Genomic DNA, 27,020 nt, shown 5'->3' on the forward strand with positions numbered 1-27,020 from the left:
CAGACATTTACGACCAGTAGGAGTCAACTGGGTGGGCTGCAGGCAAAAAAAACGTACCCCTGTCCACAGATTCTGGATCAGTCTTCACTGTCCTCAACTGGGTATTTAAGTGTTACACTGTGGGAGGTGACAGACACCCTGGATCTGTGTTTGGGTACGTCAACTGCGCTGGCTAGTCGCAAACAACCTTAGCCAGCCACAATCCCTCCAGTGCAAGAAAGAGAGAAAGATACGGCAGGGGGGCAATCGTAACAAAGACTGAGGTAGACACATTAGGTTGGCTCCAAGTAAGAGCGCTGGATACAACACACTATTAACTTCCCCTGTGGTCACAGATACGACGTGTTCAAAGTACAACATTTTTTAAAACTCATTCCCTTAAAAAGGTTGAGCTGGGTTGACGTTTCGAACAGTTCAACATTAATTCATCAAGTCTGTGATACACTTTAATTAATCCATTAACTGCTCATGGAAAGAAATAAAAAGTACAGACAAAAGGCGGCAGCATCAAAAGGTAATGTGCCGAGATAAACACCTAACCGACCAAAAATATGACGCTTCATTTCTGATGATCCTAAATCTCCCTTGTTTGGCCAAAGGACCGCTGTAGTGTAGGTTAGTTTAATGGCTAGTGGAGTTCTGTTCTGTTCCAAATGAGGTATTGTCGAGCATAGCATTTTTTTAGCAACTCTAAGTACTTATTGTACAAAGAAAACATTAACTAACATAATATAAATACACTCATATCAAGCACCTTGGAAGCAGAGAGCTTTAAACCTATTGTTTTGGCCACACTAAGGAAATCTGGGTCAAAACCCTCTGCCAAACTGGAATACAGTGGCTATTAGTACTAATTACCACAAACTCAGTGAGACATTTTATTTTACAGTGCGTGTGCAGCTGCTGCTGTTGATACTGGACGTTTCAGGAAGTTTTGAGTAACCATTTTTATGCATTTATGTTGTTTTGGGGCAACATCACTGTTTCATAGCGTAGGGTAAATACATGAACTGTAAAATAAAGTGTCTATATAAGATTAGTAACTTCTCTAAAAAAAATAATTAAAAAAAATACACATGTGCCTTGAGACAAATTGAATTCTTGATACAACAGCCATTTCAAAGATGTATAGTACAAAAGATGTATATATAGTACACAGCCCAAATACAGTCCTATGTAAGGTGGTGCTTTTACAGTTCATACCAGAACACAGACTACATTGAGTAGCACCACATATTTGGATATTATGGGCTGTTCTTTGGATAATAAAAGAACAAGGCAACGTACTGTATATTCCTGATATACAAAAACATTCATCAGTATTTGCATATGAACAAAGATTGGCTAAATGTGTGAATACAACGAGCTTAGACACAAAATAAATCACCTTTAAAAGTTAATGTTATATACAAAAGTTAAAAAAGGAAAAAAATATCTTAATAAATTATCTATAAAAACAATATTTTACAAAACTACTCCGATTGTGAAACAAAGTGGACCTGAAATGTTCTATATAGTAATACAAGGCTCAGCAACAAATGATGGTAACTAGGACTGATGAAAATATCCTTGTGGTCACAGCTGTCATCGAAGTATTTTGACAGTACTTTTTGGCATATTGCAAGTGAGCGAATCTTTGAGCGCAACAGAAATTCATTTTCCGACTGTCTTGAGGAAACGTTGACCAATTTGTAGGCACCAGAGAGGGAGCGGTGAGTGGAGGAGGTTAAAAGCAAAAGTGAAGAAGCAGGGGTGGAATTCTTCCAGGGCAGAAGCACCAAAGTCTGTTCAAGACTTTTTTTTTTTTTTTTAAAGAGTAAGAATACAGGCAAAAAACAACAACGAGAGGATGAAAAACAAGGTAAAAAAGTATTTTTTTTTACGAGCGTACCGAGCTCCATGGGTCTGTGCTCCAGTCGGGGCTAGACGGGCACGGCTGCGTGTTGCACTGCTCGCGATCCGGTGGCTTGTCGTGAATCTCGCAGCTCAGATCGTTGAAGCGCTCGCCGTTTGGTCGCTGGCACACCACCAGCCTCGTCTTAATCCCGCCTCCACATGGCTTGGTGCACTGATTGGAAGGCGGGAGGAGAGGTTGTGTGTTACAGCTAGGTATGGGGAAAAGGTTTTTGAATATGAAGATGAAGAAGAAGAAGAAGAAGAAGAAGAAGAAGAAAAAAAGCCATCTAAAAAAACGTCTTGCAATGCAATGCGATGAAAGGAATCAAACACAGATGAACATCTGGGGCCCCATCCCGGTTCATCGACAACACTCAGTTTGCGGTTTTATCTCGGGGGCTAGACCACTATCTGTAAAGGAAACTTGGCAAACTTTCACCTGATGTAAAAAAACAAACAAACAAAAAAACAGTAAAGTAGCGTCTCTCTTACCTCTCCCCAGTTGCCGTAGATCCATTGCGGACACGGCCCTGACTCACAGGAGCGCTGCTCATTGGGCCGGCTGCGATCCTCACAGCTGTTGGCAGGGTAGCCGTTCTCATCCTGGCACACTACTACGCGCCGCTGGAAACCTCCTGCACACGTGCTGGAGCACTGTTGGACAGAGAGCGGAGAGAGCAACCCCGTCACATACAGCGGTCGAAAAAAGTATTGAACACGTTAACACCCTTTTTCTCAGTAAATATATTTTCAAAGGAGCTATTGACATGACATTTTCACCAGATGTTGGTAACAACCAAAGTAATACAAACGTACAACGAGACCTTTTTTCAGGCCATCAGTTGGGACTGAACCAGCTGATATTAATTTGCACTGACAAGGGTCTGGATTGCTTTTTAATTACTGATAGTTTTCAGCTGTTGTCTTGCTTTCCATACCTTTTTCATGTGTTCAATACTTGGGGTTGTTACCAACATCTGGTGAAGATTTCATGTCAATAGGTCCTTTGGAAATATATTTACTAAGAAAAATGCTGACGTGTTTAAAACTTATTTCACCCGCTGTAGATGGTTGTCACACATAGGTGTAAATAAGTCCAATGGGTGAAATCATGCCTATTACTACAATACTTGATGACGTACAAACACACACAAAAGTACATGAAATAAATCCTCATGCACTATGAGGCCTATATTGTGGGTACACAAAGAAAAAGGCTTTAGCAACATTTAATGTAAAATGAATCAACGCATCACCGGCTTTATCCTCAGGAGACAGGAAGACGCACCAGAAATAGCTTCAATGTCCCAGAATTATCGAAAGGTCAAAGGTATTTTTGGATAGAGATTATCACTAAAAGTGATAAAAACAATACAACAAAGTATTTCCATTGTGGGCCGCCTGTGGCTCTCAGGTCGCCATATCCTCTGGCGTTTTATCACAATGGCCGAGCCTTGTCTCAAAGAGAGAGCAGGGCCCGACGACCTGACTCCCATGTCATGATCTTTTGTTTGTTTTGTTACAAAATGCGTGGCAGGGAGTAATTCATTAGTTCATAATCTTTTATTAGAAATTGGCAATGGTAAACGGACACACACGTGGCAGAGGCTACTCCTCAAGGTGCCCATCATCAATAAGCATTGGCACTCCGTCATGCATCAGAAGAACAGCTTCCGGAGTAATTTGGGGTTCATCCGGGATTGGAAAGAGTTTTATGTTTTTATTTTTTTAGTATTATGTTGAGATTCAGAAAAGAAGGTTGCATGTATTTTAAATATGTACGTTTTTGTTACTGTTTGGTATCAGTGATTCATACAGGAAGTATAATCATGAAACTGTGACTAGAGGATGACACCTCTGACGACTAGACCACTTTGCATGATGATGATTGATGTACTTAACAAAAAACATTGGTCATTCATCCATTCTCACACAAGAGAACAGTACATGGTATTATAAGGACAATATTATTACACTTAACCTTCTTTCTGTGATCTAGTTCAAGAGCTATCCCTCTCTCGGGTCTGTATGGAAGCAGGAACTTTTAGCTTATTACAACAGTAGCACGTCCAAAGTGACAAAATCTACTGACATGGACCTGCAAAGCTCAAATTAATCGTATTGTCAATATCTCATTTATTTAATGTTCTACCTGTAGCATCATATCAACTGTACAGACATGACATCGGTATCTACCTTCTCATCCAACTCTTGGCAACAGAAAAAAGGGAATTAGCACATTTTCCAAAATATCAAACTATTGTGTCTTTTGTCTCGTTTTCTCACATGATACAACCTTCTCTGGACTTCAATTGTCACGGTTCAGGGTTGCTTGAACAACTTTAAGTACAGAATTTTAGATGTCAGCCTTCCAAATGATTGGTTTGTTGACCTCTTTGATGCGACGTCGCTGTGTGTGAGATGCCTTACCGCGCCCCAGGGCCCAGTCCGCCATTGGTGGGATTGGCTGCGGGGCAGGTTGCTCCTGGTGCCGCCATTTGGTGAGGACGGGTAAGGTCGAGATTCACTGGAGCGGGACAGGCATTGAGACATAGCGCAGTCCTGCTCTATGGAAGGACAATCGTCTGGGTCGCACTCGCTCGCGTTCACTTCTTGGTCACTGAAGTTGATACACACTACCTGCCGTGTGGTCTTTCCCTGACCACAGGTAACTGAGCACTAAAAACACACACACACACACACACAGGAAAATAAAGAGATCAGTCGAGAACTTAAATGCATCTGCGTCTCATTGAAATGCAGTAGTGGTAATGGACATTATTAAATGGTGTGAACCTAACCCCAAAAGCATTACAGACAGATTACAGACTATAATACTTATGCAGTCTGCTTTAAATCCTCGCCTGGTCGTACGCTGCTCAGAGGTTTACACTGCTCCGTCACAATGCTATGGTTTTCACTCAATTTTAGATACCATATCAGGTTTTACATTCAGGAGGCTGATGCATTCGATGCGCTACTAATATAAGATGTTGGGTAACATGCTGTATTTCTTACACGCCCAAAGAACAATAACAACATTTTATATTGGAGTGTCACTGCAGGACAAAGGAGGGTATTTTACTATGGGTTATTACATCTAGCACAATTGTGGCTGGGATAGGCCTATGAAAGAAAACTTTATTTTGCAAGGGGATGAGCTGTTTCCTTTTCGGGGGGGTCAATGAGTCTCTTTGGCCTGGTGGTAAATATGAGGGTCTGTGTGTATGGTGACCAGACGTGCAGTCTGGCTCCACTGCATCTCTCTCTGACTGATGAAAAACATCTGTAAACAAGATATGATCCCCTCATTGCAGCCCCTCGGTTCCCCCAGCTCCAGAAACCTTTGCATCAATGAAATGATCTCACTCTCTTGCACGCATGCACGCATGCACACACGCGCCGTCTATCAGCACAACAATATTCAAAACAGAAAAACATCCTTCCAGATGCCTACGTGTCCGGGTCCATTTGGTGAGCTTATTAATTCAGCTGCAGCAACATTAAACTGTAATTTTGAGATACTGTGAGAGTTACAACGTAATACGTGATCACAGGTGGTTTTCTCACCGCTGTCCATTCCAGCACTTTCCACTGTCCACAGGCCACTACTGAGCACACCTCTCTGGCAGGGGGTTTCGTTAGGTGGGCGCACGCCGACTCCTCGGCCACACCACCCTGGTTGTCACGACAACTCACGTAGCGCATTCGCGTCCCTTTGCCACAGCTGGCGCTACACTGTTGGGGACGGAAAAGAAAGGTTTAAAGAGTTGGAAACCAACGATTGACATTGTTGAGAATGTGACAAAACCACCCACCTGGGTCCAAGAGCCAAACCTCCACTGGGTTTTGAGGCCCTGGTGGGGAGGGGCAGCGTGGTCTATGGGACACTGGGCCAGTTCACAGTCCTGTGGAAGGAGGAACACATACACCCATTCATGCGGTGATTAACAAAATGGATATACTGTAACAACATCTGTCCCCGGCCACAAAATACCATGAATATCAGAGAAATCTCGTCTGGCATGCGATAAAACAGTCACCAATAGAGAAAAGTCTTCCTTCGCCCCTACGTTTAAGAGTAGCTGTGTTTCCCATCAACCCTTTCCTCCCACCTTACCAAAACAAGATTATCAGGGTCCGCACCGTCAGTTAAAACTATGGATTGTGGCAGTAAGCCACTCAGCATAAAGCCCTGATCCCTGTCATAACAGGTCATAGTGGAGTGGTATTCAGGGCTCCAATGCCCATGCTGGCGTGGTTGTAAACTCCACCCCTAATCCACCCCCTTGTCCCTCACCTCCGGCCCTTTCCTCTTTTTCCCCCATGCCCTCCGGTGCCCTCTGACCCCAAATCTCTAGGAATGACAGCCTTAGTCAGGTCGCATAAGCTCTGAGCAGGCCCCACATTCCACAAGGCACCTCCTGACGTAGGCAAACAGTCCTCATGACGGCGTTCATGTCAATGATTTGGAGAGATCAACGGACATTGTGTGATATTTAGGGATTTTATAAATGATTTCCTATCACACATCAGCCTTTATCCAACCTGTGCGGAAGCATCGAGTACAGCATCACCCGCCTCGAACTCTGAGCTCCTTGTGCTCAGACCGACCTCCACCCATCTACACTTGGTTTTCAAAGCGCTGCTTGGTGGCTGGTGGGACTGGCGGCTGGTGGCCCACTTCATGGCTGGATGGTTAGAATCACAACGAGTTTGGGCGACTGCTTCAGGGTCACTGCCTCTGTCGGCCCAGGCACCGGAATTAAGAGTCGACTATGAGGAGGGGGGGGGGTGGTCGGGGGGGGGTGCGCTCTGCATGCTCAGCCCACTGAAATTGGTTTATGCCCCAGGCGCACCAAACAGAACTCTAATTCAGCTCAAAGGAGGTATCTTTGGTGTTTGCTGTGTCTTCTAACAATGACCCTGAGCACCTTCACCGGCAGTGAAAATTAGAGAAATTTAAAACTGGGGCATCATTTTTGTCATAGTCTGCTTGAATTTTAGTTATTTGAAGAACATCCATTAAATGAATTACAAACTATTTAGATCTGTAGTTAAAAAGTCAAGTGAAGGCTTTGGCAAGATTCGCGTTCTTGTTCAAATCAATTAAATAGACAAACATGTACTCTACCAGGCGTCATTAGACTAGATGCCTTTAGACTAGATCAGAAAACACGGCTTTATTGAGACCAGGTGGAAATGAAATGTCTGCGTGTATTTTAAGGGGGCAGGAACGAGGGTATCCCCTTTTCTCCTCACAGTATGAATAAATTCCGCGCGAGGACCGGATGAAGAGATTGTGTGCATTTTAAGAGAAGTAAAAGAAAGATGTAAGAGAAGGAAGGCAGGTAACGGCCTCTTTACCTGGGTGTCAGTGGGTCGGGTGGCGGCATTACATTCAGTGTCAGTGACGGCACCATGAGAGGCAACTACACACTTCACCGCTCGCATCTGGTAGCCTGGCCCACATGAGGTAGTGCACTGGGTTCAAAGAGGGAAAAAAATAAGTGGTCGGGGAAAATTAGCAACAGCGAGCCAAAGAGAAAACGGAGAAATAGGCGAGGAAAGCAAACAAAGATCTGACAGTTCAACTGGGGCCAAACACTCCCACACGCTAACAAATAAAAACTGTCAAACCAGGCTAAGCAAATAAAAATGTTTTACCCCTCCACTTCCCAGACAAACATCCTTGGATCCACATTTCAACCAGATACAAGTTTCAATGATCAAATACAAAAGTAACCTTTGCTAATATCCATTGCACTTGTCTTTTCCCTACTGTAAGCAGACCGATAGGGAACCACCCCACTCTCTCTTCTGCCTCACTGCCTCCAATGAAACAAGGTCAAACTTGTGTGGCGGCACCTTCAACTACTATTGGACAACGCTCCATTAAACAACTTCAAGTATACCTTAACGTGCGCACATCCTCTGATGGGGGGCACAGAAATATCTCACATTTTTGGGTGTTCAGCTCAATGTGCACACACACAAATGAGAGCGAGCCTGCGAACACAGACATTATATACTGTATGCATAACACTATGTAATGCTTTGTAGAGGTACGCGCCTGCCCACATCAACCGTAGCTTTTATGTATTTACATTGGCAGGATTTGCTCGGTGTCTAAGCAGGCGAGAGAGAGGGGACGGTGCTATATGGTGAGCTTAATGTATTCACCAGTCAAGTAACAGTCAACTGAGACTCTGTGCTGCTGCCAATCAACTAATTCGAACTTGAATGTTCCCTATATATCAACTGTGGATCAGGATATCTGGGATCGTCCCTTCGATGCCTTGGTAAAAAACACATTGAGCACAGATGTACCGCATTCCGATTATTCTTTTTGATGAGGGCAGTGGGCCAATCTCTGAGAAGAAAACCTGATTTCACTTAAAGACTTCCGGTTGAAGCTCCAATCGTGTGGACCATACAGAGCGATCTTCTGTTTAGCTTGTTCTAGAATATAAATTGATAATCTAATCCCACACATTAAGTACTTGTATCCTTGGATATCTGCATCAGCTATACCCTTACTTCCGCATATACCAACTGTCCTCAAAACACATGTTTGGGTCACAACTATTTTTTGACGACCTCGAAGAAACTACAGTAACACCACTGTGAACACTCACCTGTCTCCACGGACCGACCTGCCAGGAGGCACACTCCTGCTGCTGGCACGCCTGCGCCGCCCCCGGCTTCGATGAGCCGCAAAAGCGGTCGTCTAAACGGTCCTCGCCAAACTGACACCACGTCTGACGGTGCTTATAGCCCTTCCCGCATGTCACCAGGCACTGAAAGTAAAATATTTCAGGTTGTAAAGGCAGCTATTTATATGAGGGGCCGTTTAGGACTTAACTACTGAGACACTCTCACACACACTACTGAGACACTGAACACTCTCACACACACTACTGAGACACTCTCACACACTCTACTGAGACACTCAACACTCACACACACTACTGAGACACACTCACACACACTACTGAGACACTCTCACACACACTACTGAGACACTCTCACACACTCTACTGAGACACTCAACACTCACACACACTACTGAGACACACTCACACACACTACTGAGACACTCTCACACACACTACTGAGACACTCTCACACACACTACTGAGACACTCTCACACACACTACTGAGACACTCTCACACACACTACTGAGACACTCTCACACACACTATTGAGACACTCTCATACACACTATTGAGACACTCTCATACACACTATTGAGACACTCAGACAGCATCTCACTATACAACATGAGAGCATCTCACTATACAATGTGAGAGAATCTCAGTATACAGTGTGAGAGCATCTCACTATACAATGTGAGAGAATCTCAGTATACAGTGTGAGAGCATCTCAGTATACAGTGTGAGAGCATCTCAGTATACAGTGTGAGAGCATCTCAGTATACAGTGTGAGAGAATCTCACTATACAATGTGAGAGAATCTCAGTATACAGTGTGAGAGCATCTCAGTATACAGTGTGAGAGCATCTCAGTATACAGTGTGAGAGCATCTCAGTATACAGTGTGAGAGAATCTCAGTTACACCGGAAGGCATCTCAGTTACACCGGAAGGCGGAAGCAAAGAGCGCTGATTTTGAACAGCGCAATGCGCCAATCATACGCGCCCTTCCTTCATATGCCTTGAAGTCCGAGCTTGCCCGTCCAAATTTATAAATACTACCATAATCAAGGGACGGAATGTCATTTTAGGACGTTTTCAGGCGAGAAATTAGGTGTTTAAGCAACATTTCGGCGGTCGGTTTGTTAACATTCAGCCATCGTAAAAAATTCCATGGAGGATGTCGGAGACGTGAGGCGTAGTTAACGGGACCACCTGATGCCCCCAGCACCGGGCGGTCAGCCTCATCTCACGCCGCAGACAGCAGCCTGTTCTCGGCCAGACTTCTGTGAAATTGACTACTTAAATTGACACCTACTACTAGGGGGATGTTGGACCGTCCTGATTTGCAATGCCCTGACGCGTATTTGTCCTCCTTTTTTCTGGAGTTGCGCTGTGAAAACTGTCGCCCCCCCCCCCCCCCCCTCTCTGGCCGTAACGTCCGCGCCACCCCCGCTAACCTGAAACGACTTTGACACCCCTGATTTAGAGCCTCACGAAATATTGTCCTTTTTTATGGTGTTATGGATATGGTCACCCTACATTGTATCTACTTTTCCGTAGCGGAGACACGAGTGGATCTTACAATAGAAATATTCATTAATTAATATTTGGATTTTAATGTATTATTTAATCGATTATTATCCTTCGCTTTGAAGCTGATGCCCTGCTGCCGGTTTCCATGACGGTCTCCCCACAAGACCTTTAATAAAGACACGATTAGTTTTATTCCACAATGATAGACAGTACAATAAGCGCGCACACTATGGATACAGTCTAGTTTACGTATAGTTTATTAAGGTTATGAATTTAAACTCTGCTCGCAAAATAGCCATTAAACAAACACCAGTCTCAGATTAGAGGTTATGAACACTCATCCTAGTTATACTATCGTATATATAACCGCTACGGAAAAGTGGATCGAAGCGGAGCATTTCACGGATGTCTGGCCGAGAACAGGCTGCTGTCTGCGGCGTGAGATGAGGCTGATCGCCCCGTGCTGGGGGCATCAGATGGTCCCGTTAACTACGCCTCACGTCTCCGACGTCCTCCATGGATATTTTTACGATGGCTGAATGTTAACAAACCGACCGCAGAAATGTTGCTTAAACACCTAATTTCTCGCCTGAAAACGTCCTAAAATGACATTCCGTCCCTTAAATATGGTAGTATTTATAAACTTGGACGGGCGACCGCAGACTTCAAGGCATATGAAGGAAGGGCGCGTATGATTGGCGCATTGCGCTGTTCAAAATCAGCGCTCTTTGCTTCCGCCTTCCGGTGTAACTGAGATGCCTTCCGGTGTAACTGAGATGCCTTCCGGTGTAACTGAGATTCTCTCACACTGTATACTGAGATTCTCTCACACTGTATACTGAGTTGCTCTCACACTGTATACTGAGATTCTCTCACACTGTATACTGAGATTCTCTCACATTGTATAGTGAGATGCTCTCATGTTGTATAGTGAGATGCTGTCTGAGTGTCTCAATAGTGTGTATGAGAGTGTCTCAGTAGTGTGTGTGAGAGTGTCTCAATAGTGTGTATGAGAGTGTCTCAGTAGTGTGTATGAGAGTGTCTCAGTAGTGTGTATGAGAGTGTCTCAATAGTGTGTGTGAGAGTGTCTCAGTAGTGTGTGTGAGAGTGTCTCAGTAGTGTGTGTGAGAGTGTCTCAGTAGTTAAGTCCTAAACGGCCCCTCATATATTTAAGCACTTCATAACATAGAGAGCAGTTCACAGTTGCTGGCGGTGTCGAATGCAGGATATGCGGATTACAAAGCTGTTCGCAGTTGGAAGGGACCAGAAGACACTGCCGGAGTGTCTATTTATGTCTCAGTACAGTGCATATGTAAACATTGCATGTAGGTTTTTGTGTTTACTGGCACCGCGGAGGAGATCTAAAATACTCCTGGAATGCAACCCAAAGCATTTCAAGCTCCTTTCTCTACAATGTGTCAACTGTACAGCAGTTAAATACAATCTTACCCTGCAATCAGTTATTTCCCAACACTCACTATGGTGGAAGTACCTCCCCAAAGCTGAGACAGGCACAACCAACACTGGGAATTTACAGTTGACCCAGCTCACTGCTGGCTGAGAACTCCAGTATTTACTCTGTTTCTCTTACGTTGACTTTACCCTACTCCATAGACCCCTTACACGATACATATATTGTGTTTTTTTCTTTCCAATGTATGTCAGTTACTAAATTACATATTGGACTGGTCTTCCTCTAGGGGCAAAGAGAATACAATGGGAGTGGAACTGACCTCAGACCAGTCGCCAGTCTTCCATTGTGGACAGAGGAATTCATTGCAGGGTTGGATGGTTGTCTTGTCCCTCTGACTGCATTTGCTCTCATCTCCGCCGGCATCAGCTGCCTTCCGACACCCTGCCCCTCGGCGGCGAGTGCCCCCGCCGCAGCTCTTGGAACACTGCGGCACAAACGTTTGAACCTCAGCTTGCGCAAACACACAACCCAGGAAAAAGAATGGACAAACATCTGGAATATGGTCACACACACAAACCCCTCGCTTCCTAAGGCAGTCTTACCTCTGACCAAGGTGAGTACTCCCAGCCGCCTGTGTTACAGTCTCCATGGCAACCTTCCTTGTCATCAGGTTTGTGCTGATTGCTACAGTAGCGGTCATCCACCTTCTGGGTTTTGCCATCTGCACGGCTGATTTTGGCACAGTATATTTCCAGGGTACGGTATCCCAGGCCACACTGAGCTGTGCACTCACTCTTACGAGCCACGTCCCACCTTCATCGGCGCCGGGTGATGGAGAAAATCTTTGTCAGTACTTGTAAATGACCAAGGAACAAGAAAGGTATCGAATGGTTCAAATGAATGCTGGATGGTAATACAAACCTTAGTTCACATTCAGTGTTACAGGGCTCGGTGATGACAGCAGGCCTAGCTGTTCCGTGACATCTCTGGTCTGACACCACCACCCGGTCGGACTCTCTGCTACAGAGAATCTTCCGTTTGCGCTCTCCTATGAAGAAATAATCATGCACGTTTGGGTGGATTCAAAATGTATAGAGTTCTTGAGTACTTCCTCTATCCAGGCATGCAGCTGGAGCCAAGGCAGCTTGAATCTAAATGGGATGTTTTGAATGAAGGATTGATTTTTACAGCTGACGCCGATGTTCAGCTGTGTTTATTCGAGCGAGGGTATATCGCCAGAGAAATGCAACAGAGAACAAACCTGAGCCGCTGCAGCTGCAGGAAGGAGGCAGGCAGGGACCCTCCGGAGGCTCAAATTGTACTCCAATTCCAACAGAAGGAGAACCATTCTGCTGCAATGAAAGCTAGTGGAGAGGGCGTTTTGTTGGATTCTGTCTTGTTCTGTGCGTTGCTAACTACGTATTCAAGTATTAAGTATGTGTTTTTATTGTTTTACCTAACTATATGTGCAACACGGCAACACTATGTTTTGGTTTGTAAATAATGCATTTAAATCAACTTATTATGCCTCCTTGGTGTGTTCTTCTTTCATCAGAAAGCCACGGAGGACTGTGCAGAAATGAAGGACTGGATGATGCAATCTGGGGTCTCATAACATAACTTCCTCAACATGAAACTGCTCTTCCTTCCACTGCCTTACTTCCTGCTTCTGTAGGATCCTGCATGTTTGCAGTTGTTTGAGTCTACGCACCAGGTAATGTGCAATATAGATCATCGTAGGGTCTCAATGGCTACAAGCAGCAACGTGCTTCGCCTTCGCCTCTTGTGCCGACATCGCTGCACTGAATCAAAAAGGAGCCAGTCTGCAGGGGCGAGAGACTTCAACCTCATATGCTGCAGGAGATTCTCTATCAGTACCTCATGTTACCACGTTTTGCTATGAAAGCTTTGTGTGCCGCAGGATGCCAGGAAAGCTATATAAATCAGAAAGATGCTGAGGGCATTACATGTCAGCCGTTCATCCACCACTGTGACCCACCTGATGGGGTTTCTCTTTGGAATTTACCGTTGGTCGTTCAAGCAAGGCAGTGTCAAAAAGTGGACAAAATTCTCAGACAAAGTGTTTGAGTCATAAGACATAACAGGTTTTCGAGTTTACCTGCTATCCGCTTCTGCACGCCTACACACTCCGACATATCCATCATGTCCAAAAAAAGGCAATCTGACACAGTATACTATGAGGTCAAACATTAATAGCTCCAAACCTATATATGTTTAGCATGAAGCTGTCAAGTTTAGCCAGACAATCTCTCCTATGCCTCTGGCTCAGTGGTTCCCACGCCCCCCCCCCCCCCCCCCTATTTGTTGCATCTCATCTTCACACTCAACACACCATTTATCCTTGACCACTCCCATCATCTGACTGTGCCAAAGCCTTTTGCCTCCCCCTCACCTTGGCACAGGCGGCTGCACTCCTGCCAGGGCCCATAGACATCCCAGAAGAACTGCTGAGGTTTGTCTTCTATTGGGACGTTAAAGGAGAACCTGACATCTGAGTTGTAAAGGTTCCCCACAGACAGCACCTGAGGGAAATGCAGGATCGTGATTATGTATATCATGGCCAGTTTTCCACAGCTTCCAAAGTACAAGAAATACATTCGGAGGTCAAGTCTGTAGAAGCATTAAAGTTGCTTCAAATCATTTTCGCTCTGCATTGCCTGCCTGGTGTGCAAAGCTAAAAGAATAAGGACAATATACCTGGATAATAATCTCCTCTTCGATGCGGTCAGTGCAGTTGATCCTCTCAACGATGTGGTCAGAGCCACTGTATTCAATGACGACACTTCCTACTTTGATTTCCCTTTTGAACATACTGACCACAAAATCTCCATTAAGCAGGAACTCTTCACGGCTATTTGATATGGCTGCAGAGAGAGAGAAAACAGTTTAAGTGCTTGGTGCCACTGTGACTGAAAGCCAGATTGAGCAGTATTTTATGCTAAATCAAAATGTCTTTAGAAAAAAAAATGTACGCAGCAGCTTAGCAACCACGTGGCTCATTGAGGTAATATAATTATATATATAATATAATCCAATGCAGGGGGCATCCTGTTCTGTTCAAAAGACACTCTGCTGCACTCCATCACACTAATGCAATCATGGAGCTGATTTCCTGCCTTTGCTCATCATTTCACACGTAGCACTAATATGACTGAGTAGTTGAGTAGCTGCGCTCATTCGAGCAAAAAGGACCGTGCCATACACAAGTGGATATAAATACACATGGACACACCTTAATTGACCTTGATGGAATGCTAACCAGCGGGCAATCGGAGCTCAAGTATTAGCATGTTCTTGCCAACAAGACATACGCTCATATGTGACTGAGCAGGCATGACATTTACAACGAAATTCTTAAATAAATAAAATAGCTTGAGAAAGGGCTTGAGACAATAGTTAAGCAAAAGGAGGAAGTACAAAGAAAGTAGTTTCTTTAATCAAATGCTGGATGTCTTACCGAGGTAGTTGTCGTCCTCTGGCTTCCCCGAGTAGCTGTGTTGACGCACATCAATATTTGTGGCACCACTGGGTATTCTAACCACTTCATTATAGCCTGCAAATAGCACAAGTATTATGTTTAGATCATTACAGCACTCCAGGTCTGTGTCTAGTGACACCTACTCTCGTGGCTATTCATACTGACATCCAAGCATACGTACAAATGTGTTAAAGCAACATAACAAGGGTTTTAAACTTGTTCTTTTATACTTGCTGAAGATGAAAGGTTAGCGTAATACAAGAGGCTATAGCTCACCATAGTGGACGATGTTGAAGGTGTCTGCCACAGGTCTGCAGGAGGAGTTGTCCCCTCCGCACACGCCACATTTGTCCCTCCTGGCTTTAGAGTTCAGTACGTGGTCACAGCCAGCCTGCTGCTCAGTGAAAAGGAAGAAAGGAGAGATATTTCATACAAGAAATGAGATAACGCCTGGAGTACTGTAAATGTTACGCATTGGAAGCGGAAAAAGAGGTAGAAAAGAAGGTCATGAAGCAGGAGAGAAGATCAGAAGGTCGATAAAGCAGCACATCATGACACATTTGTCTTTAAGGAATTAGTTGGCAAAACTTCAACAGAGGAATATTCTTCTACTTTGAGAGCCGGCGAGCTGTGGCTAGGTGCAGCCAGGCAGGCTGGATGGGATTCACATAGGGAACTCCCTCCTCCCACCCCCCCCCCCCTCCCCAGGTGTCGCTGGTTGTGGCCCCATCCCCTCTCCCCTTCGGTTTATAACCAAAAACCTTCTGTTGCATGCACCGTAACTCTGGGTCTCGACTGCTCTTTTTCCAGTTTGGACACTCACTGTTCACCCTCGTGAGGCCACATTGTCTGCAATACATTTTCTTTCAAACACCACACTATAAATAGCATGAGCTCTGCCTGTCATTGGTTTCTGCTAAATCAATTTTGGATTCTGTACAAAAGGATAAAGAGCTTAGCATAAGTTCCAAAGCGTATAAATCCACTTGCAAAGGCCAGGAAGCCAACTTACTGAACCCCGAACTGACTAAACACCGTGTGTGGTTCAGAGTGTCTCCCAGTGCTTCGTTCCTAAAGCATGTTGATGTGTGTTGTTTGTTAGTAATCAAGCTTCAGAGACAACTCTATCCGTCTGGGGCTGGCATTAAACACAGCGGTTTGGCAAAGGACTGACACGTTTTTTTGAAAATATTTACTGCAAAAATATGGAAAGGGTTACACCCCCAACTCCATACAGTAAACAAGAATGATCCCCGCTAAGATGTTCACATGTATTTGAACCACACGGCCGAGTGTTATATTACTGTGAATAAGCGAGCTCACCCTGCACAGGCCCTGGACACAGATGTCGTTGGTATCGGGGCCGCACGGCGTGCCATCAGTGACCCGGTCCCTGAGCTGATAGTAGGCCGTGCTGCCTGCCACCCTGCAGAACAACTTGCACCGGTCCTTCATCAGAACTGACAAAAGGGAGCAAGACAGAGATCCCATTTGATTCACTTCAATGTCAAACCTTATTGGTTTACAGTGCAAAAGTGAAACAGTGTTGACAAAAGGAGCAGAGAGGGTATAAGCAGCCGAGAAAGTGTGCGTTCTCACTTCCGCTGTACTTGGGCACCCAGCGGACATTAGGAGGTAGACCATTGATGTTGAAGTGCCTGCCATCGAAAGCCGCACATTGCTCCTCCCTGAAGTCTTTCTTCTGCTTGGAACAGGGCTCAGAATTACACGAACGAAACTTCATCCGCCGACCCACACAATACATCCCTCCATTTCTGGGCCTGTAAGGACAATTAAAGAAGGGGCATTAATTATTTATGAATATTTATGTTTTTCAAATTCATGCTGTAGAAAGCGTTTTTTTTCCCCCACAGAGTCATGAATGTTTTTCCTTTTCAACACGTCGCTCACCATCACATACTTAACAGCGTGCCTTTTGCATTGTTTTCAGGTTCAAACTTATTCTAATCGCCATAAGATCGAAGTGTTCTTGATGAACACAAGCTATGGGAAGAATTCCCTTGAGGAGATTTGATCCGTGCAACACTGGGTTTGGCAGCTAAGATGGAGACAAGGTCCACTAGGCAATGCGTGACTACAAAGAGAAGGACTGCTCACACGGGTCGGTTGCACTCGCGCACGGCCATCTTGATGCCCCCGCCGCATGTCCGAGAACAGGTACCGAAGGGGCTCCAAACTCCCCAGGCCCCCTCCACGGGTGTGGCGTCGTGCTCTTTCGCGATACACAGGCCGTGTTTGCAATGCTGCGATGACAGAAAGAAGGGGAAAAGAAAGAGGTTTTCGGATCAATGAGGCGAGCGGAGGATAGAAGAGGGTCGGACAGAGGGAGCACATGAAATCTCATCCGTGGAACTGGCAACACATCTATCTTCTCTCTCGTGCTTTGATGCTAATCTGGGAGAAACTGCACAGTAAAGCCAATGGAAAGAATGAGAACTGGAAAAGGCATTTTACAACCGGATCCGGCTGGACAGAAGACAAGAATATGTCACACACATAGGATACATCTTACATCTTATAAGAGGACGATAATCTTCCAGTGTTCAACAAGCAGACTCCAGCTAAAGCGTTTAGTCTGTTTTACAGCATATCATGGGATCAGAGGCTGCTGTAAACCCGATAAGGTTAGAACGTGTGTGTGTGTGTGTGTGTGTGTGTGTGTGTGTGTGTGTGCATCTGAGCATCTTTGGACATGGTGCTTTCATGTTTTCCTCAGGCTTAGTGGCAGGAAGCAAGGGGTTACTGAGAATGTCCTAATTAAAAGCTCCACTAAGACGGTGCTCCATCATTTACTACTTCATGCCACCTACTTACATGAAGCCATTTTCAATTACTTGCGTTGCCATATGTGTTTAAATGTTTGGTTTTCTTTTCTAAATGTTGTTAAAAACGCCTTTTTTTTTTAATATACACGTGTCATTGAAAGATTTTACACCACACGTGTATTAAACCATAATGTAAAAAACGTACCTTTCCAGGAGAGCAGTCGGTGCCGTCTGCCCAGGGCATGTGCTGGGTTCTGCAGCCCCGCTGGGCGCCCTCTGGACTGGTGCACCACAACCTGCGACACTGGGTCTGAGAAACACGCACACGCAGCATGCACACCGTAAAAGAAAAGACACTAAGAATGAATTAATTGTTAACAACCCTGCTGCACACAACTCTAATAATGCATGGACTCCGGTTGGCTGATACAATCGACCGTTTGGAGGAGCAGAATCCATGAGCCTAGAATAGATGTTCCGAAGACATTTCTGCGGCACTTAACGAGGGAAATATTTGGATGGTTGCACATTCAATTCAAGCCCCGATTCCAGCTTTCCTCAAAAAAACGTTTTCTTCAAGGAGTCATTAACAGAATTTGTAGGTGATGAGACATCACTTTGAATACGTAAATACAATTTGGTTTTCGTTTGCTTGTATCTCGGAAAGAAGAAGGAATCGCTTTGCTGTTAAATACAACTGTAAATGATCTAAGTTCAGCAGCACATGAGCATAACACCGAGGCTTCCCTCTGAGACACCACATGCGCAACATGACAGTTTATATTTGCAAGCCGACTCCACTCACCATATAAGGGCACACCTGCGTTCCTTGCCCAAATATCAATTCACACTGTTTATTGACGTCGTAAATCTGTCCAGGCAGCGGCTGCGAGAGGCTGTGCGGCCGAGAAACGGGCTCGTCGAGTAGACACTCACCATATCCTGTGCTATTAAGAAATAAAAATAAAATGACTTAAAAGAAGAAAAAAAAGAGACACAGACAGAAAACAAACTGAGTACAGCCAGTCGATTTGGACCTTTAGAAAACCCGCGCTGCACGCTGCTCGCCGTCTCGACCAGCTTCTGTTCACATTCAGTCAGCTATATGTCCAAAGATTCGGGGGTGCAAAGATAACTTTGAATTGTTAGGGGTTTATGGGTAAAAAGGGATGTCAGATTGTTGCCAGATTCAATCCCAGTGACTCGTTCATCCAGGAGGAGTTCCCTGGTGTTTCTCAGCCTTTAGGAGAGAAGAGGCTGCACTGAAATATTATGACAGTTTATTTGCAGTAGTGGAAATAACTTCATACAGTGTGCACACACTGTGCTCTGTTTGTGCATGGTTGTGGGTGTTTTTATATTTTGAAATCTATGTGATTCCTTTGATGAATACAGTGTCTTCATAAGGGTATTTGGTTATTTGTTTCTTCCAAATGAATAATGTGCAAAAGATCATTTCTTTATTTTCATTATTTGACGTCATGCTCTTCGAGTGTTGTGACTAAAACAACGTCCACATGACGTAATCGGCGTGAAGAAACGGGTGTGACATACTCAAGGAACTCTGTGATGTACTTCCTGCTGCACTTGGACCACATCCAGGGGTTTGTGTTGTAGTTCAGAGTGGGAGCCATCACATGCTGCTGAATCTTGACACCGTCTTCCTTACACTTGTTACTGTCGTCATGAGGCATGTTGAACCTAGCAGCGAGAGGACAGAAACACATGTTCAGGTGTCATGATGTGTCATGTAATGCAGCTTGATGGTGAAGATGCTCTGTATATTGCTACCGTCTCGGACTTATAACATGTTACAATCAGGGAGATTCAAAGCCCAAAATGCTATTTCTTTTTTTTTCTCCATTTATTCTCACACATTTTTTAAATCTCACCATTGATTATATAGTAGCGCTGCCACTTCTGATATTGACTTTGGGAAACCTTTTCACGGCTGCAGCTGAAAAGCCGTTTCATTTTTTTTTTTTTTGTGCTTGTGGGGGAATTTGGAATCAAACCAAGCCCAATTCTGAATTATACGAACACTGGGCAATAGACAAAAGGCAGAAGCACAGTGAGCATAGGAGAGGCAATCAGGCTCCTGCAGGGAGAACAAATAGGATCCCCGTCGGTGACGGACAGGTACCGCACCGCACGGCCCACAGCCCCCCCCTCCCCCCCCCCCCCCCCCCGAGCTGCTCAGCTCCCCACCTGACAGGTACCAAACAACACTGAGCTCCGGGGCTAAGCAGTCGACAAGCATGTTGTCACCACTTGATGCGGATAAACGCGCGATTGAACAATCCCGCCTTTTGTTTTAGTGGCCAGAAGGAGCGTTTGTTAGAGACGGTGAGGGTTGTTGAGGTCCGTAACAGTCTCCGCTGTAGAAGGGCTAACACCCCCCCCCCCACACACCCGACCCACAGATCCGGCCGACGTGGGACACAAGTGTTTGCCGAAGGGAGGTTTTGATTTAAAATCGGAACAATCAAATTTGCTGACACTTTCCTATTTGCTTCGTGACTTTAAAGGACGGCTGAAACGAGGATATATATAATCAGAAACACACCAAAGCCCCAGAAAACAGTGGAGAAACTCAAGAGAATGTGCACATGGTGTGTTGTGCATTTACTGCACGCAAGATTCCTTGATCCCCATCTGCTGGTACGGTATGCATGTGAATTCCTCGAAATACTTTTGAAGTATTCCCAATGTCTCACTGAAAGCTAAACTAGGAGGGATGACAGTGGCTGAGGTAAACGATGAGGGAAAACACGCTGTGCTTACACATGGCCAAGTTCGTGGGCGATGGTGAATGCAGTGCTGAGTCCGTTGTCCTCGCTGATACTGCAACTCCTGTACGGATCACACACCGTCCCCAACTCGGCGAGTCCTTAGGAACAACACAGCGTTCTTCTATCATGAGCATGTCACTATCAACACCGTCAGCTGGTTTGCGATTGAGCAAGTTTAAATAAACCCAGAGAAATGTCATTCACATACCTAAGGTGTCACACTTATCCCTGGCTCTGCAGATGTCCTCCCTGCCGAGACAATGGGGTCAAGGTCAAGACACAGCACAAAAGAAGAACTCTTGATCCGGTCCTCCTGATCTAAGTTGGGTTTTAAACAGCAGTTCTATTTGTCGGCCATCTGGGACCGATTTGATCTATGGTTTTGATGCAGCTGGTTCGTACTGGTTACACTGCTTTTTTGGATTCATGGGATATTCATTCATTCATGGGATATTTCGTTGATGTCGTTCTTGCACCTGGTGATCAGGATAGCGGTGTCGTGATGGGATTGGTGGTTATCATCCAGGATGTTCTGGCTCTGCTGCCAAATGCAGAAGTTCTTTAAAGTGTTCTGTGCATTAAATGAAATGACTGGGCCATCCTGAGAACATACAAGACAAATAATCGGAGGTATAATTTCATTGAGAAGTAGTACACCATATACATATAAGTGCACTTATACATAAGTGTTCAAGAATTGAGTAGTTGACTAATTTAGCGGTCTCACCGGCTCGTGGTTTATTATGACTAACTTTACAATCACAATGTTAATCAGATTGCCAACGCTGGGATCCTTGTAGATGGAAGATACCTGAATAAAGAAAACAATACATGAGCTCAATCGTGGCAAATTAAAACATCCTTCAAGAAACAATCTGTTTTGAATATTAGCATTAACACTGTGCCAATGTCTTCATCAACTCAACGCAGGTGAAATGTGACACGGTTCATTTACTGTTGACTCTTTCATGGGCTGCCCTCCTTTGGTTGATTGGAAAATCAAGTTGATAATGTCCTACGATAAAGACTGGAGGTCAAATCAGCCTCCCCCCCCCCGAGGACCGTCGACCCCCGGACGCCTGCGGAAACTAGTATTTGAAGGGGCCGAGAGTACGCGGCCTATGTGACATACTAGAACTTATTTTTAACATTCATCGAAGCTGCCAGGTAGGCTCTACCTCAAGCTGCCCTCCTCCCCCTTGACCGTTTGAAAGTGGTGTTTACCCCTGCCCTAGGCTGCCCTTTGCCATCCTTTGGCTATCCTTCCAAAGGCCGACTGACAGCTGCGTACATTTCATGCACACATGTAGCTACTTTTTGGCCTCATGAACAACTTCCGTATCCCGGGCCACGCACCTCCAGCATGCAAGCATTCTCCACATGGAGCCACGGAGAGACGGGCAAAACTTACTATGGACATTAACGTGAGTATGTAGTGCTGCAGGTTGCCGCCGTGATGCTCCACCATTTTGCTGTCGGCCACCAGCATGACTTCAACGAAGCGCGGGTAGGAGAGGAAGCGCTTTGATCTCCTGTGAGGTCCCGAGTCCCCGCTGCTGTCATTCGACGGCCCGGCGCTGGCCGCGCCGCTCTCCGGGCCGAGCAGGGCTCTCAGTGACTCCACGTCACTGAACATACCAGCGCCGACCGCGGCTCTTTTCTTAAGCTTCTGTCTCTTATATCTGTGTTTGTGTCCTACGGAGACAAGGGAGGGAGGGATGGAGACGTGTGTAAATATACAAAGATGATAATAGGAAATACATTCAGCCAGAAAAAAAAACAAACAAAGCATGAATCCACGTGTTTATGGTCAAGATAACGCATTGCTGTATGTCTTTAAAGGTGGAGATGAATGAGGTGGGTCGGCTGTCTGGAAGTGGGTATTGTTCAAATTTGTTGCTGCCTCTTTTGTTTATTGTTGCTCAAAGAGTGGGTTGACAAATGAACACCGCCTGGAATGCCTTTTATTCCTCTCTTCCTCCACTTTGAGGAAGAGGGGAGAGAGGAGGGCAAAGAGTTCAGACTAGGTAAACCTGGCACCCAGTCATTAAGAAATGGAGCACTGTAGTGAGTGCAAACACCAAAAGTAGGCAGTTCTACAACAGGCAGGAAAGTCTCTGAATAACTCAGCACTCATTTTAATGATGTCACGGCAAGTATACGAACAAATGTCAGCCTTTTGTTGTTTTGTTTTCACATGCAGATTATCCTTTCTAGACCACAAGCAACTCCCCGACACCTAAATAACGGACAGCTTGACCACATCATTGGTGGATTTGCTGTCAGTATGCATGATTTATGATTGTTATGAGTGTTATCTTTTTCCTAACTTCAAAGGTAATAATGATACTTTGTAAAGAATGAACCTTCCCCCAGGATGTGATGTCACTTCAATATTGTATTGCAGAATGGACAAAAACGGAAAAAAAAACACAAAGCACAAAACACACACACAAAAACCTTGATATAAATAGTAAAACCAAACATCTGCACAAAGATGTCGAGCACAAAGAGTAAATCTCTTTGGATTTATTCGATTTTATGTCAGTTTCAAGGGCATGACTTTACACTGCCATTTTCAAGGCAGTGGGTCGATCCAACTTTCTTATCAAAGAGGAAGAGGAAGTACAAGAGTCAACAGGAAGTGCAGCCTGTAAACCGAGATAGAATGATACAAGAGTGAACTTCCAAAGGATTTTTCCTCACAACTGTGCTGCAGCTGTAGGCGCTACACTGTGCAGGCTAAGACACGACACCAACTCAGATTCACACCATACTTTCACTTCAATCGCATCATACGCTTCTATTGGTAGCCTACCAATGACAAATGACACATTGATATGTCTTTGTCATATTACAATAGATAGCATTATTATTTTTGTTATTAGCATTATGATTTTGTGGCATTTCAGAATTAAGTATACATCTTAACAGAGACAAATTCTTCCTTTTAATCTCTCAAAATCAACCTCAATAACCACATTCAGTTTTCCCATTATTTAATATACCAATGTACCATGTACCATGCTACAACTGTAATGGCTCAATAATCTCTGGTAATGTTACATAGTCAGTTTCTGTATCAGCAACGTAATGATTATGTCTGTTTACGTTTGTGGGAACCACTTTAGAAGGTCACATAATGTGCAAACATAATGAAAATCAATGCAATCAAAATGCATCCTGTGAAAACACTCGGGAGCACAGGAACCGACCCCACACACACTGTTTTGCATACAGCCCTTGGAAGGTCCATGCCAAGAAGCAGGTTCTATGGTGTTAAACTAAAGAGGGCACACTGGTGCCTGGTGCCACCTCAGTGGTGAGGTCTGAATCCAAAGAAGTGGCACATTCAGCAGCTGTGCATTACCCTTTATTGGTGTTTTTAAGTCAATGCTTAGAGGCATTGCAGTTGACTTGTTTGTGTGGTCTAGAATGTGCAAATTTGTGAGGTTCTTTTCGGTGTGACTTGCATGCATCACTACGCATCGTGTGAAACACCATACCTGAAGTGTCGCAAGCCGAGTTCTCCTCAGTCGTCTGTTTCGTGGATGCACGCTTCCTGTATACAATATGAGGCTTCGTGTGTTCCTCTTCATAGTGTTCTCCTTGAAAGCTGTGCAGGGGCTCCACAAAATACTCCCCTTCTGGAGACCTGAAAGTGCCAAGCTGCATGGCAGAAAAGAATGCATCCCGTTAGGCTCAATCCATTTTCTGTAAATTGCTAATTCCTTCACAGCTACAACGTATGCAAACATGGGAGAACTTGCTGAATCTACCAAGAGGACCATGGGGAATATATAGTTCAAAGTTATTTTTGTAAGTGAGCTGCCACACAACTTTAATGCAATGAATGTTACACTTGATCAAAATGTTTATGACAGGCAACAGCCGAATGGGGCTCATTTACTATTCATTAGAGAAAGTAAGCCATGTAGAGACCCAAGGGCTTTCATAAAAAGGTGAAATAAGTGTATTTGCATGCATGTAATAATGGTCTCAAAACAAGAGAGAGTGCGTAATAGTGAGACATGTGATGCCTATCAGGTAATGAGATTGTATGTACTTGGCAAGCAAGCTGAAAGCTTTGTTATATGTATTTCTCATTTCCAATTAGTGTGACTGCCTAACTTGGAGGTCTGTGATGCTCCACATAAGGTACACACCAACCCAAACACATTTTGTTCATTAGCCGAGGAGAATCACAAGATGCAAGCTTTGCACAATTCCATATTTGTAATCTGAGAAATGTATGACAAAACATTTCTCCGGTGTGTCCAAAAACATGCATCAAGTTGGATTGTTCTCGAGCAATAGGGCACAAAGGAGACGCTTCCTTATGTCCCGTTGTGCAAGACACTATTCCCATTACTATAGTAGGACCTGCCCTTTGAGTGACCCGGGCAGTTGGCAAAGGAAGGGAGAATCTCCCTACTAGTTCCCACAAAGAAAACAGCTAAAACAATAGTTTATGATGTGCTGAAATGTCGACAATCAGTATTATTATTAGAAATGTCTCCTCCGGGATCTTAAATAAACTTCGAAATACTTCAAGTCCCCAAAGCTCTGAGCATTCATAGCTTTTTTAATATTTCATGTATCATTCGGGAGGGAATAGACCGCAACCTCCGCCAGATCTCTTACTTCACTGTGGCTTTCATGCTTAAATTCAGAGGGCACCTTTGCTCCAGTCCAAAACGCATGCCTGGGAGCGGAACCAATGTGTGATGACGTCGGTACCACCCGTACTCCCGCTCTACTAGCGTGCGTAAAGACGTCACCGACAACCGGGAGACCAGAAACCAGGCGAGGAGGATCCAGAGGACGGTGTTCGTGAAACTTGACTGAAGGCAATTTATTTGAAATGAAGTTGAATCTGCTTCGACTTCATTTAATTCGGACAAAAATAATTAGTTGCTCCTGGGATATGAACAATTTTGAATTATCTCTTAAAAACAGACCTGTTGATAATCGCAACATGGCTCCTTAGGTTTTGTATTTGCACGATCACAGTTTGCACTAACGTTGCGTTTACTTTCTTTGCAAGTCTTGTGTGGGCAATAACAATAACTGCCTGTGAGCAGCCATGGTGGAAAAGTAGAGCACCCGGCCGTAAAGTCGTGCCATGCACGTACGTGTCTAACCGTGCGTAAAAACTCACCAGTCCGGAGCACAAACTGATGACTGCTGCGTGTTCTGCTTGTGCATTTACAAGTCCTCTATAGAAGCAGTGCCTTAACTCCGTGTCCTCCTCCTCTTTCTCCCCCTCCTCCTCCTCGTTCTCCTCTTCCCCATCTGTCGCAAAATCCGTTATGTTATCTCCTCGGGCCACTCCAAGTACTGTCACAGTGTAGAGAGGTGCGATAAATCCCGAATCCAGCGTGAGGTTGAGGTGATAATGCTCTCCGAAAGCAGATATCCTGTAGTGGACAGCCGGAGAGGCCCAGTGGTCCGCAGTATTCACGGTGCTCTCGTCCAAACTCCGTCTTTTCCTCATAAAGTGCGCGCTGGTTGGAAACTTCTCCCCGGCTTCATTCACTCGCACCGGTGTTACAATCTCGTAAGCGCCGATCTCTTGTTTTACTAGGGGGGGGGGGGTGAAGAGGGGGGGGGGGGTAAGGATAAGCATCAGGATAAATTAGACAGCCCAGATGTGTTATTATATTACAAAAAAAGGCTGTTTTGACATCATTGCATTCAAATGACAGGCATTCGGTGAACTTCAGTTATGCAGAAAGCGCTGCGAGTCATGTGGCCGCCTGTGGAGTTAGAAAACTCATTCATTCTCTGCACTCGGTGTTAGAAAATAAACTCCACGGTGGAGCAGCGACGCGGGGCTCGTCGGGGCGGCGTATACTCTACCTGCGCTCGCGTTCACGCGCAACGTCCCCGTAGACGCGACCACATTCAACAAATCAGGGAACAGCAGGAACCCCCAGCCCCAGAAGAGCACACGCATGATTGTCCACGGTCAGAGGAGAGCGGCAGCCTGTGCTCCTGTAGTAACGCTGTATTCCTCCAGTCACTCCGGGCTCTCCGCCTCCGGTCTGCCTGCCACATCCAACTGGATTACCGCCGACTCTTCAGTAGGTGGCCCGTGGCCGGGGAAGCACTCTGCTGCTGGGTCGCGGGTCCCTGGCGAGCGTGCATACTGAAGGGTGGTGGGCTGCGATGGGCTCCGCTGCAAGCCTGCGTGCAGCAGCTCTCTCTCCAGCTAGGGGCGGGATCAGCCGGGCAAAGGTACACTGGTGCTGTAGTGAAGCCCCCACCCCTCCACCCCCCACCCTCCCCCCTCGTTGTATGCTGTATGCTGTGCTGACCAAAGGGGTCATGCAGATGCTGTGATGTGACCGGCGACTTGGCTTATTCACGAGTCGTTTATAGAGGGGCCCTACTCGGGGGCCCACAGTGACCAAAAGAGCCCCAAATTAACTGACTTGA

General features: G+C 45.2%; 1 protein-coding gene across 1 annotated transcript in view; it reads right to left on the minus strand.

The window, feature by feature from the left end:
* Positions 1–26,778, minus strand: part of LOC119230201 (A disintegrin and metalloproteinase with thrombospondin motifs 9-like) — a 38,233-nt gene extending 11,455 nt beyond the window's left edge. The window contains exons 1-28 of the mRNA XM_037491270.2: positions 26,442–26,778; positions 25,741–26,162; positions 24,086–24,248; positions 21,991–22,274; positions 21,307–21,390; positions 21,056–21,180; positions 20,788–20,828; positions 20,572–20,677; positions 19,342–19,488; positions 18,593–18,734; positions 17,993–18,097; positions 17,120–17,265; positions 16,601–16,782; positions 16,325–16,461; positions 15,278–15,395; positions 14,981–15,076; positions 14,221–14,387; positions 13,916–14,045; positions 12,424–12,550; positions 12,105–12,315; positions 11,822–11,986; positions 8,535–8,696; positions 7,264–7,380; positions 5,715–5,804; positions 5,467–5,634; positions 4,327–4,575; positions 2,389–2,550; positions 1,892–2,068 (exon numbers count right to left, since the gene is read on the minus strand). Of these exons, the coding sequence (XP_037347167.2) occupies positions 1,892–2,068; positions 2,389–2,550; positions 4,327–4,575; positions 5,467–5,634; positions 5,715–5,804; positions 7,264–7,380; positions 8,535–8,696; positions 11,822–11,986; positions 12,105–12,315; positions 12,424–12,550; positions 13,916–14,045; positions 14,221–14,387; positions 14,981–15,076; positions 15,278–15,395; positions 16,325–16,461; positions 16,601–16,782; positions 17,120–17,265; positions 17,993–18,097; positions 18,593–18,734; positions 19,342–19,488; positions 20,572–20,677; positions 20,788–20,828; positions 21,056–21,180; positions 21,307–21,390; positions 21,991–22,274; positions 24,086–24,248; positions 25,741–26,162; positions 26,442–26,538 (4,320 nt within the window). The 5' untranslated portion in view covers positions 26,539–26,778. The remainder of the gene's footprint in view (positions 1–1,891; positions 2,069–2,388; positions 2,551–4,326; positions 4,576–5,466; positions 5,635–5,714; positions 5,805–7,263; positions 7,381–8,534; positions 8,697–11,821; positions 11,987–12,104; positions 12,316–12,423; positions 12,551–13,915; positions 14,046–14,220; positions 14,388–14,980; positions 15,077–15,277; positions 15,396–16,324; positions 16,462–16,600; positions 16,783–17,119; positions 17,266–17,992; positions 18,098–18,592; positions 18,735–19,341; positions 19,489–20,571; positions 20,678–20,787; positions 20,829–21,055; positions 21,181–21,306; positions 21,391–21,990; positions 22,275–24,085; positions 24,249–25,740; positions 26,163–26,441) is intronic.
* Positions 26,779–27,020: the final 242 nt, after the last annotated feature.

This window comes from Pungitius pungitius, chromosome 8 (assembly GCF_949316345.1).
Source record: "Pungitius pungitius chromosome 8, fPunPun2.1, whole genome shotgun sequence".
Taxonomy (NCBI): Eukaryota; Metazoa; Chordata; class Actinopteri; order Perciformes; family Gasterosteidae; genus Pungitius; species Pungitius pungitius.